Source organism: Nelumbo nucifera, chromosome 6, assembly GCF_055504915.1.
Source record: "Nelumbo nucifera cultivar China Antique chromosome 6, China Antique-T2T, whole genome shotgun sequence".
NCBI lineage: Eukaryota > Viridiplantae > Streptophyta > Magnoliopsida > Proteales > Nelumbonaceae > Nelumbo > Nelumbo nucifera.
The window spans coordinates 8949460-8967165 of NC_142654.1; the positions used below are offsets into that span (position 1 = coordinate 8949460).

The 17706-nt window shown below is 47.3% G+C and overlaps 1 protein-coding gene across 1 annotated transcript; it reads right to left on the reverse strand.

The window, feature by feature from the left end:
- Positions 1–14620: 14620 nt before the first annotated feature.
- On the reverse strand, positions 14621–16661 carry LOC104604602 (protein RGF1 INDUCIBLE TRANSCRIPTION FACTOR 1-like). The gene is made up of 4 exons (XM_010269032.3): positions 16462–16661; positions 16143–16322; positions 15835–16050; positions 14621–15181 (listed from the first exon to the last, which is right to left on the reverse strand). Exons 1-4 carry the CDS (start codon positions 16462–16464, stop codon positions 14972–14974), a joined length of 609 nt encoding a protein of 202 aa, XP_010267334.1. The 5' UTR covers positions 16465–16661; the 3' UTR covers positions 14621–14971.
- Positions 16662–17706: the final 1045 nt, after the last annotated feature.

A 17706-nucleotide genomic window follows, 5' to 3' on the forward strand; every position in this document is an offset into this window, starting at 1 on the left:
CAAACTCGTTCCACTAAATTCATTTAGGCTGTTTCTGATTGCACATAAAATGAAGGATTAGGAATGATTTTCATGGAAAATGATTCACATTTCCAAAATTTGCTACTGTGAAATGGGGTTCAAGTATCTGAAGTTTGAATTGGCTTATATTTTATACCAACACATGTAAGTGACTGCGTCGGTTCGTCCTATAACTTAGATTGGTAGACCCTAAATAGTTGGGGCAACACTTTCATTGCAGATTGTTTAAGCACCTACAAGCATTTGACGATCAAATCCGAAACTTGAAAGGAAGTTCAAAGTTCAAACTCATAAGTTTTCGTGTCTATGGTCTCACAAGGCTGCTCTGGGCTTAGATTTTTTAGTGGCCCATTATAAGCACTGCTCTCAAGTAAGGGTGTCAATGGACCGGTTTTGGATTGGACCTCGTCCAGTCCAAAATCAATTTGGACGAATTGGATGGACCAACAAGACACATTGGACTGGACTAATTCAATCCAAAATATTTATTAGATTAGATTTGACCTGGTCCATCCATAATAAATTTATATTGGATTGGGTTGGATTAAGCCAATATCTGGTCCATTGATATAAGATGAGAATATATGTGTCAATGGACCGGGTTTGGGTTGAAACCGATCTAAATTAAAATGAACTTGAACAGATTGGAAGGTCCATTTATAATGGACTCACATTGGACTGGATCGGATTGCATCAAATCCAGTCCAATTGACACCCCTACTCTCAAGTTCGATTTTGCCATTCTTGTCAGGCAAGAAGACAACTTTTACTAGTGCTACTTTAAATATTATGGTTATATATGTGCATATATAACCATAATCGATATTTGCCAATGCTGATACATAACATCTTTTGAGGATTGCCCCTCTACGATCTCTCTCTCTCTCTCATTAATTTACAACTTTTCAAATTCAAATTTTTGTTTTAATTCTTATTTCATGCATTAACTTTTTAATCACTCCTACATTAAAGACAATCACACACATCTTTTAGTTCATCTATCATTACTAATTGTGCCCCGATATCTCACATTTTATAAAAATTATTTTTATGTTTAAATAACTTATTTATAGTTATCTAAAACTAGTGTATCCATGCATATTTTAATTTTTCCACCATATGTATCTCCAAGACATTTGGCAATACATTTTTTAGAATTGTCTTTACTCTGTGTTTCCCATACTTCAAAACCTTTAGATTTGGAGATTAGATATCTAAGGTTTGATCGGCAAAAATATGTATGCTTAGCTGAGTGGTAAAACTAAAGAGGATATAGTAAAAAAAAATGAAGTCATAGAAAGAAACCTGGGAATAGCTCCAATAGACAGTAAAATGAGAGAAAGTAGACTGAGGCGGTTTGCTTACATGCATGGAAGACCATCTATAGCACTCATTAGAACAAATTCTGTTACAAGTACCATCTCTCATCCCTAACATCTTGCCCAAAACTACATTGAACCACTGAAGGATGCCGACACCACTAAAGACTACCGGCATCTTCTTGCTCCCTTCGAGCATCGCCAACAATGGATGCCAGTGCATTTACTGATCTTTCTCTCTCTCCCTCTTATACCCTTTGAAACTTTTTTCTTTTGTTTCATCTCTAATCTCAGATGCCTTAACATTGAGATTGAATGCTTTGGAAATGTTTCATAAACTGATACCTCCTTCAATAATCAGATTCACCCGTGCTAGAGATATTGTCACTGGCATTGCATCACCGAGCTACAAATCTCATGCTCAATTTTGAAGGAGTATAAATTCAAATATGTAGAGTGCAAAACCTTACATTTTGTATGTATTTGTACTCCTTCCAAACTGAGCCTCATTGTTCGTTTGAAGCTCCTATTTGACAAAGATATGAGAGCAAACCCTTTTGTAGTTCTGTTCTTCAAGGGTTCAGTTGGGCACTATTGCAGTATTTTTGTTTCTTTTTTAATGTGTGGATTGACATGAAACTTGATGAAGGAAGATTTGACCCGACTTTGCGAATCACGGCACGTGGCAAAGAAGGCAAGTAGCTCGGCACTTAAAACAGCGTACCGAGGGTACGCCAAAGGGAAGGGACCGGTAGGTCCGAACTCCCTACTTAGAGCTCGAACTCCCTACAAGGAACCTGAACTCTCTGCAAGGTGCCTGAACTCCCTACTTAGTGGTCGAACTCTCTGCAAGGTGCCCGAACTCCATACTTAGTGGTCGAACTCCCTGTAGGGTGCCCGAACTCTCCCTTTGACCCCGAGTCACACAAAGCAGAGACCCGAACTGGCCCGTCTTATGGCAATTCAGGGCCCCCCCTTATCCGAACTCGAGACTTCGCCTCACGCATCGCTCCAGGCACTTCGCTTCCGGAGCATTGAACTGGACGAACCGCGCCGTACCTGACACCGAAGGAGTCCGTATCCACCGTCACCTGTCACCACTGCCTCCAGTTACAGAGACGGCTCCGACAAAAGGAGCAGTGACGGTTCTGCCCCAGCAGAGGCGATGACGCCCGAACTGGCAGAAGCATGGAAATACTCATTCCCGACTTGACAAGAGTCTAGGAGTGAGTGCGCGAGGTGGTTATAAAAGGCTTTCCACCCCCAAAGAGGAGGTATGCAAACTTTGCGCTATCTGGTTTATCTTGCCTTTGAAGGATTCTAACTTAAGCTTCGGAGCCTTTACACCGGGTTCTCCCCGGAGCTTCTTCATCTCCTCCATTTCAGGTCCCCCGCAACTCGGTTTAGAGGCAAGGTCGTTGACAGCTAAGACCGGCCGGATTGCGCATCATCAATTGGCACCGTCTGTGGGAAACGCTTCAAAAAAGCCTCCCTCCAAACTCTCATACCCCCCTTTTCTTCTTCAAATAACCCAACACTCATGGCCTCTTCCAGCAACGCCGGACGCGGCACGGAGACAAACACCACCGAGGAACAGCTTCAAGTTCCCGTGGTGTGCGTTGGACAGTTCACCATCCCCCTTTCGGTGGATGGAATCCCCAGTTTGAATGCGCCACAAGCAGTGGCGCTCGTAAACCTTCCTGCCACAAGCATCCCCTTTCCTCCCCCTATTGAGACAACCTTTACTGAAGCAACTGCCGTCCCCCCGGCAGCCTGCCAAAACCGGTTGGACGACCTGATGCAGTGCATGCGGGCAATGCAAGCCCAAATGCAACAGTTCTAGCAACACCAGCTTCACCAGCACCAAGTGCTGCACAATATCTCCCAGTATCACTATCAACAGCAGTTCCCCCAACTGCCGCTAAACCAACCACTACTTCCACCTCGCCACCCTGCTCTGAGGCCGGTCAAGGCCTCCCCGCAGGATGGGCGTCCCCACCAAGGAAAGGCCTCCAGGCCCCAGAACCCCCCTAATAGCTAGGCCTCGTCCCCAGGCCGAAGAGGGAAAAAAATCATCCCCGCCTCGCAGCTCGCAGGCGGGTCGGGAACCTCGCCCGTGAGATCGGCACCTCGGCGCTCCAAGCCCGAGTTCCCACTCACGGAAAACCGATTCGACGCATTAACAGCAACAGACTACCAGCATTCCGGGCCCATCGAGCTCGGCAACACGGAGGCCAGCAGCGCCAGTACAAGGCCCACTCAACAGCGAAGGCGCCAGCAAAGTCGCCGAACCGCCACCCGTGTCCTGTCAGAGCTCAGAGGCAAAGAAGAGACGAGCTCGGACGAGGTAGGAGTTGCCCCGATTCTCTCAATTCCTTCCCCCCTCGCATCAGAACTCCTGGCGGTCCCCTTGCCTAGAGATTTCAAGCTCCCACCTCTGGACAAGTATGACGGGTCCTTCGACCCCAACGACCACGTTGACGCTTTCCAGTCCCAAATGCACCTCGCCAGGGCCAGCGAATCATGCATGTGTGTGGCCTTCACCACCACCCTCAGGGGGTAGCCCGCACTTGGTACAGGAACCTGGCCCCCGGGTCGATAAAATGCTGGGCTCAGTTCGTGCAGGTCTTCACCGCACACTTTGTCACCAGCAAATGGTGCCCCAAAGCAGAGGAAAGCATCTTCGGAGTAGTCCAAAGGGAAGGAGAATCCATACGGGGCTACATCAAGCGATTCAATGAAGCATGCTTGCAGATACCGCGGTTAGACTCCGCAGTGCAGCTCGCGGCGGCAAAAAGAGGGGTAACGCACAAAGAATTCAAATGGCACATGGTAGCTAACCAGCCCGCAACCGTGGTCGAATTCCTCAAGCTCGCGGACAAGTTCATGAGGACAGAGGAAGAAATCAACCAACGAACCGAGGGCGGGAATGAGAAAAGAAAGAGGGAAGGCGAGCCCTCTAACCCAGTCGACCGGAAGAACCCGGCCCAAGAGCCGAAGCCGAACCAGTCGTTCCGAGCTCCCCTAGCGGTTCGGACGGATTACACGCCACTGAACACAAGGCGGACCGAAATCTTAATGACGATCAAGGACGCCCCATACGTGAAGTGGCCACCTCGCCTAAAGGGAAATCCGAACGAAAGAAATAAGAATTTGTATTGTAGTTTCCATAGAGACCATGGTCATAGCACTGAGCAATGTAATAATCTCCGGGACGAGATAGAGGGGCTCATCCGTTGTGGATACTTGAGAAACTTTGTACAACACAACCATAATAACAATAAGGCAGGTCGGCCAGGGGAACACGAAAAGGATGCCCCCGAATCTAGTAGTAGACCTGCCGAACCGTTGCAGCGACAGCCTCCGGAAGAGAGGCCAGTTCGGGGAACCGTCCATGTAATCGTGGGAGGTTTGGTGGTAGCAGGATGTACCTCGGCAGCAGCTCGGACTTCAGTTCACGAAGCGGCCCTCGAGGAACGGAACCCCCCAAAGAGACCAAAGACCGAAGAACCAATCTTCTTCACGGAGGACGACGCGCGAGGGATCCACTACCCCCACAATGACGTGCTTGTCATTAAACTAAGGATCAACGACTTCGAGGTCAGACGCGTACTCGTAGATTCGGGCAGCTCGGCGGACATCCTCTTTAAATCAGCATTTGACCAGCTACAGCTACAGAGGAGCGAACTGAAGCTCGCGAACACTCCCCTGGTGGGTTTCAGCGGAGAGGAAGTCAGGCCCCTCGGAAAAATAACAGTACCTGTGGAAGTCGGCACATGGCCTTGTGCGGTCAAACTCAACCATGATTTCCTGGTGGTCGCGACCCCCTCCCCATACAATGCCATAATAGGGCGGCCGATCACGCATATCCTACGGGTGGTGGTCTCCACCTACTATTTGGCCATGAAGTTCCCTACGGGCTTCGGTGTGGGGGTAGCGCAGGGCGACCAGTTCGAGTCCCGCAAGTGTTATGTTGCCACCCTAAAGGGAAAAACCAAGGCAGCTGACGACCTTGAACTGGAGCGGCCTGCGGAGCAAGGTGAGGAACGAGCTTCGCTCACAAAGGAAACAGTCGCAATCCCGACTTCGGCTACGGACCCAACTCGCACACTCCAGATCGGTGCTTCCGTCGAGGAACCCCTACAAACCGAACTGGTGAGTTTTTTACTTCAAAATTTAGATATTTTTGCATGGGCCGCGGCTGACATGCCCGGTATTGACCCTGGCCTTATAACTCACAAACTTAACACTGACCCTGTAGTCAGACCCGTTAGACAGAAGAAACGCAACTTAGCCCCAAAACGCTGGAGGGCAATCGACGAGGAGGTCGAGAAGCTCCTTGCAGCAGACTTCATAAGGGAAGTCCATTACCCGAGCTGGGTGGCCAACCCTGTGCTGGTAAAAAAGGCGAACGGCAAGTGGCGCATGTACGTCGACTACACCGACCTGAACCGAGCTTGCCCGAAAGATTGCTTCCCCCTCCCTACGATTGACCGCCTAGTGGACGCGACCTCGGGACATGAGTTGCTAAGTTTCCTGGACGCCTACTCAGGCTACAACCAAATCCGGATGGACCAGTCCGAAGAGGAAAAAACTATTTTCATAACCGAGTTCGGCCTGTACTGTTACAAGGTCATGCCCTTCGGATTAAAAAATGCCGGGGTGACCTTCCAAACACTTGTAAATAGGCTGCTTTGGCCCCTGATTGGCACGAAGATAGAGTGTTATGTAGACGACATGGTCGTCAAAACACAATTTTCACAAGAATTAATACAAGACTTAGATTCTGTCTTCCAAATCCTGCGTCAGTTTAGCATAAAATTGAACCCCAACAAATGTGTCTTTGGCGTCACCTCAGGCAAATTCCTAGGCTACATTGTCAATCGGCGCGGTATTGAGGCCAACCCGGATAAGATAAAAGCCATCCTAGATATGAGACCACCTCGGAAAGTAAAAGAAGTTCAGAGGCTAAACGGCCGCATAGCCGCTCTAAGCCGCTTCATGTCCAAGTCAGCAGACCGCTGCCTACCTTTCTTCAAAGCAATCAAAGGCAAAGGGTTCGAGTGGACCCAAGACTGCCAGCTCGCATTTGACGAGCTAAAAGGTTACCTCGCCAGTGTGCCAACCTTAGCCCGGCCCGAGGAGGGCGAGGTCTTAGAACTATACCTCTCGGCAAGCGACGAGGTGGTCAGTTTGGTACTAATAAAGGAAACAGACCGGGTCCAGTGACCCATATATTATGTTAGTAAAATTTTGTAGGGAGCAGAGACAAGGTACCCGCAGATAGAAAAACTAGCATACGCACTGGTGATAGCAGCTCGGAAACTCCGCCCGTACTTCCAGGCTCACACCGTCATCGTCTTGACTGACGAAATGGGCCATCGAACTCAGTGAGTACGACCTCCAGTACAAGCCAAGAACTGCTATTAAGGCCCAAGCCTTGGCAGATTTTATCGCAGAATGCACGTTTAGCCTCGAAGCCCCTGAGCCGGTCGAGCCCGAGATCCCCAGTTCGGGCGAGCTCGATGCTCCCAAGCCAATCGAGTCCGAACCCCGTGAAGTAGCAGCCAGTGTAGCATCTCTCCTGGTTATACCATACGCGAACTGGGATGAGGAGCCCTAGCTCCTTCACGTAGATGGCTCCTCGAACCAGCAGGGCAGTGGGGCTGGAATAATGCTACGCGGCCCGAGCGGAACAAAGTTGGAATACACATTACGCTTTGAGTTTGTGGCATCCAACAACGAGGCGGAGTACGAAGCACTGATAGCCGGGCTGAACCTAGCGCACAAGGTCGGAGCAAAGCACGTAGTTATCTGCAGTGATTCCCAGCTCGTGGTCAACCAAGTTACAGGCGAATACGAAGCGCGCGAGCTCACAATGATCGCATACTTGGCAAAGGTAAAGGAGGCTCTGCTCAACTTCCAATCACACTTCATCAAGCAAATCCCGAGGTCAGAGAACACTGAGGCCGACGCTCTGTCCCGACTAGCCAGCACGAGCCACAACGCCAAGAGAACCGTGTACGTAGAGGACTTACCTCGGCCCAGCATTCTCGGTGGGGCAGAAGAGGTCACTCCCGTCTCTGAAGCAGAGCCGAGCTGGATCGACCCACTCGCGAGCTTCCTGCTGGACGGAACCCTCCCTGCGGACCGCAATGCAGCCAAGAGGGTGCAGTGCTAGGCAGCCAAATACGTCATAATAGATGAACGGTTGTACCGACGATCCTACACGCTCCCCCTACCTGCGATGCTTGCGCCCTGCCGAAGCCGAGCTCGTACTCCACGACACTCATGAAGGCTTGTGCGGCGGACACCTGGGGGGCAGAGCCCTCGCCCAAAAAGCACTTCAACAAGGATACTACTGGCCAACGATGAAGACAGAGGCCATCGAGCTCGTCAGAAAATGCGACAAGTGTCAGAAGCATGCCAATATCCACCATCAGCCCGCTGCCGATCTCAAATACCTCACCAGTCCATGGCCCTTCGCCCAATGGGGCATCGACCTTGCCATTCCCCCCAGCGACAGGCAGGAGAAAATTCCTAGTGGTGGCAGTAGATTACTTCACAAAGTGGATAGAAGCTGAACCTCTGGCAACAGTTACAGCCCGGAACATACAAAACATCTTTTGAAAGAACATAGTATGTCGCTTCGGGCTACCTCGGGTACTGATCTCCGACAACGGCAAACAGTTTGAGGATATCAAGTTCCAAGAATGGTGCCAAAGTATGGGAATTAGTCAGAACTTCACGTCGGTCGCACACCCACAGGCAAATGGCCAAACAGAAGTAATGAACAGAGCCATCCTCCGCGGACTGAAAGCACGACTAGACCGAGCCAAAGGGTTATGGGCGGACGAGCTACCAAGTGTTCTATGGGATCACCGAACCACAGAAAAAACCGCCACAGGAGAGACCCCCTTTAACCTCACCTACGGCACCGAGACGATAATCCCAGCGAAAATCGAAGTACCTACGCTGCGACTAGAAGAATACGACGAGCAGACAAACGAAGACGAGTTACGCACCAACCTCGACCTACTAGACGAGGTGAGAGACCTTGCGCACATCCGAACTGCGGCCTACCAGCAAAAGGTAGCTCAGTACTATAACGCACGAGTAAAGAAGAGGAACTTCCGCGTCGGCGACCTGGTTCTCCGAAAGGTCATGGTACCCGAACCCGGCGTAGGAAAACTTGGACCAAATTGGGAAGGACCCTATAGAGTAAAGAAAGCACTCGGAGGGGCATACGAGCTCGAAACCCTAGAGGGGAAACAAGTACCCCGAGCATGGAACATTGTCAACCTAAGGCGATACTACCTATAGACCACCAAGCAAAGTGGATAAAATCACCACCAAAGTCTACGGGCTAGGATGCCGAGCTAACGAAGGAATCTCGGCACAAGCAAGCAAAGAAAACAATCCGTGCGAGTGCGGTAACTCAGGTAGAAAACAGACCGGACGTATAGTCAGTTCAGCAAATACATTCAGTTCGGCAAATACGCTCAGTTCAGGAGAGAACAACCAGCACTTAAACAAATCATTCCATTCCAAAAAGTAGGGTAGTACAAAAAAAAAAAATACAAGCCCGAAGCTATTTCTTCGTCATCAGAAGGCACTTCGACAAAACCCGAAGGCCCCGCCTGGCCCTCGGAATCTGGCTCGGCGTCAGCAGCATTAGCCATCTCCTGAGTTATGCGCGAAGTGGATATGGCACTAACATCAAGCTCGGGGTATGTATTCCGGATCATCCACCGGCTTAGTTTAAAACCCCTCCTATATGAATCCACCATCAGATCATCAAAACCCTGCGAAGCGATGTACTCATCGACGGCCTTCTTCTTGGCATCTTCGATACTTTGAGAAAAGATCTGCGTCCTCTCCCTGATGTCCTCTTGAAGATACTCGACCTGATGTTGCAGATCCAGCCTCAAGTCCGCCATGTGCTTCACTACTAGTCCCATGGCCTCGGCATTTCTCTAAGACCTCGCCTGCCTGATCCGGGAAAAACGAGCAGTCTCTTCAGCAGCACAAGTAGCCTCCTCGGCAGCACGATGAGCCTCTTCAGCAGCTCGCGCCTGCCTTGAGCTCCTCTCCACCTGATTCGCCAAGGCGTGAATGGAAGAATTCACCTACTAAAAGAGACTGAATGATCAAAAGAACCAACAAAACAAAAGCGAAAGAGCTCTAAAAAAGGAGAACACTTACCACCATGGCATGGGTAACAGCACGGCAGACCACTTGATGCAGAGGGAGATCAGTCCACGCCGCGACCTCCTCGGGGAAGATTGCCTCTTTGTTCTTTTGAAGAGCATGGGTCGGCGTCAACACACTCCTGAAATCCCCCAGGGCCCCCGAGCCCGAGGGCCTAGCTCGTGTATGAGCAGACCCAGAGCAAGCTGGAGCCCCAGAGTATGTAGGAGCCCCTGTGTATGTAGTCTCAGCATAAGGCCCCCCCGCCGGCTCCTGCATCGAAGGGGCCATCTCGGGCCCCCTGGGCGGATCTTCCGGCACCTCGGGCTCCGCATCCTGAGGCACCTCGGCGCGAGTTCGCTTGGCAACCCGTTTTCTCCTCTTCATACCTTGAAACAAGTGCCCACCTTGGGTCCCTCACGAATCCATCACACCTGCGAAAAGAAGTTCGTCGTCAGTAAAAAGCAAGAAAGACAGCAATATAAGAGTCGCTAAGTGAAGAACCTACCCGAGCTCAGGCCGGCCGCAATGAGCTTGGCCTCCGTCAGATACTATTCACACTTCAGCCCAAGCCGCGCCCATTGCCGGAGGCCCTTCGCCGTCTCCTTGTCAAGCGTATTCCCGGAGTCAGAAGCGGCCATCCCCCACCCGGTCTGAAAAGGCCACCCCAGCACACTTCGCACCCCGAAATAGTCCCGCTTCCATGCTGGGACCTTGTTAGGGAGCTCGTGTAAAAGCTTAAAACCCGGGCGAGGAGACAAGTAGTAAGCCCGTCTGCGCCCGGGGAGAGGACCCGCTTGCTTCTTAAGCATCAAGATTGAAGAAAAAATCTCCAAGTCCAACGGAAAGCTCTCATCTCAAAAAAGGGAGATTGTCCCCACCAAATTTCGAATGGAATTCGGGTGAAGCTGGCCGACTGTCACGCCGAAGTGGTTCAAGACTTCGACGAAGAGGGGGTGGAAAGGCAATCGCAGCCCCGCGGCGAGCTGCTCCCGAAATATTACGATCTCATCAGGACCGTGTTCCCAAGGAAAGCCACCCGAAGGTATAAAATAAGCATACTCCCCGAGGAAGTTATAGTAAGTAATGAGTGATTGGAGCCCCTCGGGCGTCATAGTCGAAGGGCCGAACTTGTCTAACATCTGACCCCGGCGAGAGGTGGACACCAAACTACCCGAAGCGCCACGGCCTACAGGCTCGAACTCTTCCTCGAGCTCTACCTCCGGCTCGCTGAGGCTATCGGGGGATGCAACTTGGTTCGTAGAACCTGCATAGACCCGCTGAAATGACTATCAGAGCCATCCGAGCTAGACATTGGGAGTGACGAGACCTAGGAAAGTACTCACCCGGACAAAAGCTGTAGACCACAGGAGCTCGGACGAACGGAACACCTTGAGCGCGAACTGAAAAAAAACCTGGACGCGAACTGGATGCGAGCTGAAACTCAGACGCGAGCTCGAGAGAAATACAAAAGCGACAACAACTGGGGTCCCCCCCCCCGCTATTTATGCTCACAGTGACCAAAAGGCAACGGCTTAGATCAAAGCCAATCCGATGACCTACAGCCGCATTGACCGCACATCGCCCGAGACCGAGACGTGATTGGCGCTTGTCTTTTTGAAACTGACAGCAACGGCGCGCATCTTTTCGAAACTGACGGAACGATAGCGCACGTCTCCTCAGAAAAAACGGCAGCGGCACGTCTCTTTCAAATTTGAAAAAACGCCCGCTTTCGCGCCCCCAAGTAGCGCATTTTTTTTGAAATTTTGAAGCAACGCGCGCGCCGCCACATCTATCAGCATTTAGACAGGCCGACACGCTTCCCGCATAAATGGACACTCGAAGAAACCCAAGAAACCCTGACAACGCACCTCGCGCCAGCAGAACCAAGATTCAAAGTACAAGACAAATCTACCTGACACCTTGCGAACTCCCCGCGCCAGGGCAAGACCCTTAGCACGAGGATTGGGGGGCAATTGATGAAGGAAGATTTGGCCCGACCTCACGAATCACGACACGTGGCAAAGAAGGCAAGTAGCTCGGCACTTAAAACAGTGTACCGAGGGTACAAACGCCAAAGGGAAGGGACCGGCAGGTCCGAACTCCCTACTTAGAGCTCAAACTCCCTACAAGGAACCCAAACTCTCTGCAAGGTGCCCGAACTCCCTACTTAGTGGTCGAACTCTCTGCAAGGTGCCCGAACTGCATACTTAGTGATCGAACTCCCTGCAGGGTGCCCGAACTCTCCCTTTGACCCCGAGTCACACAAAGTAGAGACCCGAACTGGCCCGTCTTATGGCAGTTCGGGCCCCCCCCCTATCCGAACTCGAGACTTCGCCTCACGCACCGCTCTAGGCACTTCGCTTCCGGAGCATTGAACTGGACGAACCGCGCCGTACCTGACACCGAAGGAGTCCGTATCCAGGGGCGGCGCACTTGACTGACTTGGGATCTGACGCTTGACGGCCGCATTTCAAACAGCCACCTGCCACCTGCCACCGTCACCTGTCACCACTGCCTCCAGTTACAGAGACGGCTCCGACAAAAGGAGCAGTGACGGTTCTGCCCCAGTAGAGGCGATGACGCCCGAACTGGCAGAAGCACGGAAATACTCATTCCCGACCTGACAGGAGTCTAGGAGTGAGTGCGCGAGGTGGTTATAAAAGGCTCTCCATCCCCAAAGAGGAGGTATGCAAACTTTGCGCTATCTGGTTTATCTTGCCTTTGAAGGATTCTAACTTAAGCTTCAGAGCCTTTACACCGGATTCTCCCCGGAGTTTTTTCATCTCCTCCGTTTCAGGTCCCCCGTAACTCGGTTCAAAGGCAAGGTCGTTGACAGCTAAGACCGGCCGGATTGCGCATCATCAAAACTTATTAACCATTTTGTCTCTATTTGTTATATTTTTGTTTCAATAGAACTATTTTTTTTTTCTCTTCTGTTTTACATTTTTGCAAATAGAATTTTCTTCTGTGTTATATTTCGTTGGACCTAGTTGTTGAGTTGAAACTTTTAAATAAGAATTGAATATGTGTTTAATCTTGTATGCAATTTGAATGGTTAAACCGTTAAAAGATCTGTTTGGCCTATTGAATCTCCTTGTCGAATTGAAACAAATTTGAACCGCATATCCATTTAATCAATCAAATCAAATTTAATTAGAGAAAAATGGGGTATCCGTCAGACTCGAATTGAATTCGGATATCATGTATTTGTCATCGATTTGAATCTAGATATACCCCAATCCAAATTCAATTCCATCTGTTTGGGTATGAGGCCCGTCCCCAAATCCATCCCAAAGAGACTCTATATCTTCTGTCCACAAGAACTTTATTCATATCTATCCATAACATACTATCTCTGTGCATTGAGAATATCTTCCCGTACGTATAAGAGGATGAGATGTTCCTCATGTGTGACTGCGATATTATATGGATAAATGTGAACAGAATTCTTGTGGGCAAAAAATCCAGACTCTCCCAAAGATAATCCCGATTTCCCAACCCAAATTAAAAACTGACACACTTCGGTTGGGGTTGGGCCTGGGTCGGGCTTAGTGGGTAAAGGGCTTATTGTACGTATTAACTATCATATATTATGTAGTTGGGACCAGGTTTGGACTGTGCTACGATCAGGCCAGGCTCGGTCGTGGTCCAGTTAAGCTGGCTCAGGATTTGATCTTGGCCTCCGTGCCAAGTACCATGATACCATCTACACATGGAAGCAATTTGGTTTCTGTTTTTGCTTCATGTGATTTTTGAAACAACCGTTATAAACTCCATTACTACTTGCTGGAGTTATAAAAAGAAGGGAAATAGTAACATTTACGGTCTGTTTGGTTTGTAGTTGGAATTAGAATCAAAATACTTTGGAATCGAAATGGTCTATTCTCATAGTCTGTTTGGTTCAGACAAGAATGAAAATGAAAATTGGAATTGGCAGGAATGGGATTTCATTCCCAAGAGGGGGAGAGAATGAACATTTTCTTAATTGGGTGAATGCCATTCCACTAGAAATGGGTATGGGATTTCGATTCCACCCAACCAAACGGTTGGAATTGGAATAACCTATTCTGACTCCGATTCCAAACCCCTATTTCTGTGAAACAAACAGAGCCTTAATGAGTTCACTTTTGTCACAACATTGTCGCAACACAGGGCTAAAACAGAAAATCATAGCCTTGAATCTACTGCAAGGACCCACCAAGAACTAACTTCATCTAATTTAAGGTGTGGCTATGACAAACGTGGATTCACATTTAATTAATTAATTAATTAATTTAGGGCCCGTTTGACAAGTCTTTTTGGAAAGATCTTTTGGTAGCTCTGGCAGTCAAATGACGTATTGAGCTTTTGTATGAAGATTTGAGCAGCCCGAAGCTAGTTTGGCAGATATACATCTTTCCGTGTCTTTCCACGCGAAAATAAAATGTAAAAAACACGAAAAACTTTATTTGGAACTTCCTGAAATCTGCCCAAAATAAGCTTCTTACATCTTTTTGGTGCTCCAGTTTTTAGCAATTAGATTTTTGAGAATCAAATGGGAATAGACTGAAAATCAAGCCTGTCCAGCTTGTAAACAGCCGAAAGACTGAACCTTTTTCGGTTTGTAAGAAGCTTAAGAGATAAAAAATTGTCTTTTCCCGTTTGGCATTGTATAGAACTATAGATTAAAAGACCTGAAAACTAACACATGAAAAGACTGAAAAAGCCTTTTAATCTTTCCACAATGAAAATAGCCTTCCCATCCCTTTTTAACATGCTGATAGACCACGAGTCCACGAAAGGTCGTTAAAGACCAGACCCAAAAATGTTAATGCATCTTTTCATCTACTGGGCTGGGCTATTGAAAGATCTACCTAAAAAGAATTGCCAAACACCTCTCTCTTTCTCACGTAAAAGGTAAATAAAAAGGACCCACATTCATGGAGTTCCACCAAATCAGTTAGAAAGATGGAAAGCTGATTTGCCCATTCCATGGGTTAAAGAAATGAATAAGAAAAAGAAAGCAAAAGGTCGACTGATTCCTTGTATAAAAGGTCCATGTGGTTGGTGGGGCTATAAAACTATTTAATGGATTCCACAATGACTTACTTTTATTTATCAATTCAATTAATTAATAAATTAATTACATGTACACCTTGCAACTTCCAATAATAATAATAATAATAATAATAATAATAATAATAATTCAACATTATTGATCTCCTCGATCCCCATCTCCACAAGAAAGAAAAGAAAGAAAAGATAAAAGAAGAGAAAGATAGAAAGTGAGATGTTGATTAAGACCCAAACCCAAATGGGTACCTACTCTGTACCCTCCTCCTTCCTTCTCCTTCTCAGAGCCCTCCCCTAGCAGAGAGTAGAGATTAGAGACAGACATTTGGGTTGGATTACTGTGAAGGATTGAATGTTGGGTATATTTGGCTTTCTCTTTTGTACAGTTAGGACCTCAATGGTGCTCTATGAGGGATACCCTTTCTTCTCCTTGGATTTGAAGCAGGTGGAGGCGTGGGAGGATAGATGTCCTGCTGCCTACCTTCACGCAATTCTTCCTCCTCTCTCCTCCTCGATATCTCTTCTCCTCTTTCCATTGCTTCATTCTCGGTGTCTAAGATAAAGCTCGCATTCCCATTCTTCTTTATTCCTACAAGCTACATCAACAACACAACATTAATCCATTATTGTCAATCAGTCGACACCAATCCAAGCAACCCCATTTCATCTACATTAACAACAAACACTACTTGTTTTTGTGTGATAATGGCATAATTTGCTTAATCAATTAATGGGTCTTGATAGATTGATGGATGGATAGATGAATGGATGATAATGGCGATGAATAGAAATTAACCCATTCTTAACAAACACTAGTTTTCTGTGATAATGGCATGGCTGGTTTAATCGATTAATGGGTTTGGATAGATTGATGGATGGATGAATAGATGATATAATGGCGATGAATACAAATTAACCCATTCTCGACAAGTCTGATCCAAGCAACCCCATTTCATCAACATTAACAAACACCGCTTGTTTTGTGCGGTGATGGCATGGCTTGCTTAATCAATTAATGGGTTTTGTAGATGAATGGATGGATGGATGGATGATAATGGCGATGAATAAAAAAGTTAACCCATTATTGTCAAGATCAATCCAAGCAACCCCATTTCATCAACATTAACAAACACTACTGTTTTGTGTGATAATGGCATAGCTTGCTTAATCAATTAATGGGTTTTGGTAGATGAGATGGATGATTGATAATGGCGATGAGTGTGACAGAGAGAAGCTAGCTTCAACTAACCTTACATCCCAATGAGCAGAAACGAAAGGGGTCTAACAGGCTTCTTCCGCATATCTCACATATATGAGCCACTCCCTTGCCGGCTTTCGGCTGAGGCCTCTCGTTAAGGAACAGAACTCTGGCACTGTTGATCACATAGGTCTGAACTCCACTGATGTCAAGAACCTTCTGAATCTCAGCCACCCTCACCACATCATGATAGGACGACCGTCTTATCTGCAACCGAAAAGCCAAATCCCAATTCAGACTCCAACGCCATAATTAATCTGTAAGGGAAAAAAAAAAGAAAGAAAAAGTTGAATCCCCACTTGAACCACTCGATGATCCTTGTGCTTCGACCCACGGCAATAGAAGCAAAATGCGTCACGGTTGCAATCTAGGCAATACATGTTGCATTCGCTTCGAGCTGCGTCGCCGTGCGTCCGGCAAATGGAGAAGAATGCCGTCGACAGCAATGGTTCTAGCCACGGCGGCACCAACATTGACCCCTGTCAAGAACCCGCCGGAGAACACAAATCCATGAATATCATAAATCAAGCAACGGGAAATAATACTAAAAGAAGAAGATAAATCGATTCTTGCTTTGTGAATTGAATCTGTTTCAGACTGCATGCAGCTGAACATTACCATTATGAAGGCCGATCCTTTGGAAGTAGAAGTTTGAAGGTATGGAAGTGTTGTTCGACTGATAACCGTTGAATCCTCTTGATAATGCCGGAGAATTTACAGAGAGACATGAACAGCGAGAAGAGAGAGAGAGTGGGTGGGAGTGGGCGATGCCCAAACGAACGACCTGCGACTTAGAATTCAACGACAAAACAACGCCTCGACTAGGGGACAAGCACATGAACAAATATGGACATTGACGGTCGAGATTGACCGTTGTGGTTCGAGTGGAGTCTCGACCGTTGGATGGGGAGAGAGGAGTTGGGCTTAGGCGCTTACGCTGCTTTGACTCTTCTTTGGTCGGCAACAAGCTATGTTATGTATGGGAAGGAAAGCTGTTCGTGAACTTCCGTCTCACGTGGATGCCATGTGTGTATTAATGTCGACGTGGCGGGCTCCCATGGTCTATTTTTGGGTGATGAAGTGAAACGGACAAGGATGACATGGCAAATCCAAGCTAGTGGACCCTCTGGTTTGGTCGCCTACTCTCAATCCACCAGTTACTCTTTCCCAAAGTTATTCTGGCAGTAGAAATAGAAACTTTTAATATTTTAATATTCCCAATTAAGTTTCCTAAAAGAAAGATTTATTATGGCCACGTGGCAAAAGATAGACTGAAATTTGACGTAAAATATCAATTTGCCACAAAAGATTCTTGGGTGGCTCAACTTTCGAAAGCATAGGTGTTCCTAATTTTTACTTTTTAAGAAAAAAATAATGGAAAAAGGTCATTTACATAGACACCCCTACAATTTCATGAATTTACAAAACCTATCCTATAATTTATATATTATTAAGACATCTCTTATTCTTTGCACTTTGCAACCGGCTTATTTATCACTTTTCTTTAGACATGAGAAAGAATTCACATTTTTTACCCCTGTATCAATTCCACTAAATTAATCAAAAGAAAATGAAAAAAAAAAATGCTTATTTTGCCATGGTATTTTACTGAGTTATAGGGTTTGTTTGGCTTATAGGAATAACGGTTTGGAATTAGAATCAGAATGGCAGAAAGGCATTCCCCACCCCCTAAGAATGAGAATTCCATTGTAAACACCTCTTTCCTTCCATCTCGATGCCCCCTCGAACAAATGAACCCTACCTATAAATTCTAATGTGGTAAGTCATCATTAAAAAAAATCTCAATTTCATTCTATTTTCGATTCCAATTTTCATCTAAATCAAACAGATAAGGAAAATAAT

What these genes read in the sequence shown, in the direction of transcription:
- LOC104604602 (XM_010269032.3), bottom strand. An exon ending in AGGATCATCGAGTGGTTCAA is followed by an intron (nt 16,051 to 16,142) that starts GTGGGGATTCAA and finishes TTTCGGTTGCAG; the next exon opens with ATAAGACGGTCGTCCTATCA. An exon ending in TCTGCTCATTGGGATGTAAG is followed by an intron (nt 15,182 to 15,834) that starts GTTAGTTGAAGC and finishes TTGTTGATGTAG; the next exon opens with CTTGTAGGAATAAAGAAGAA.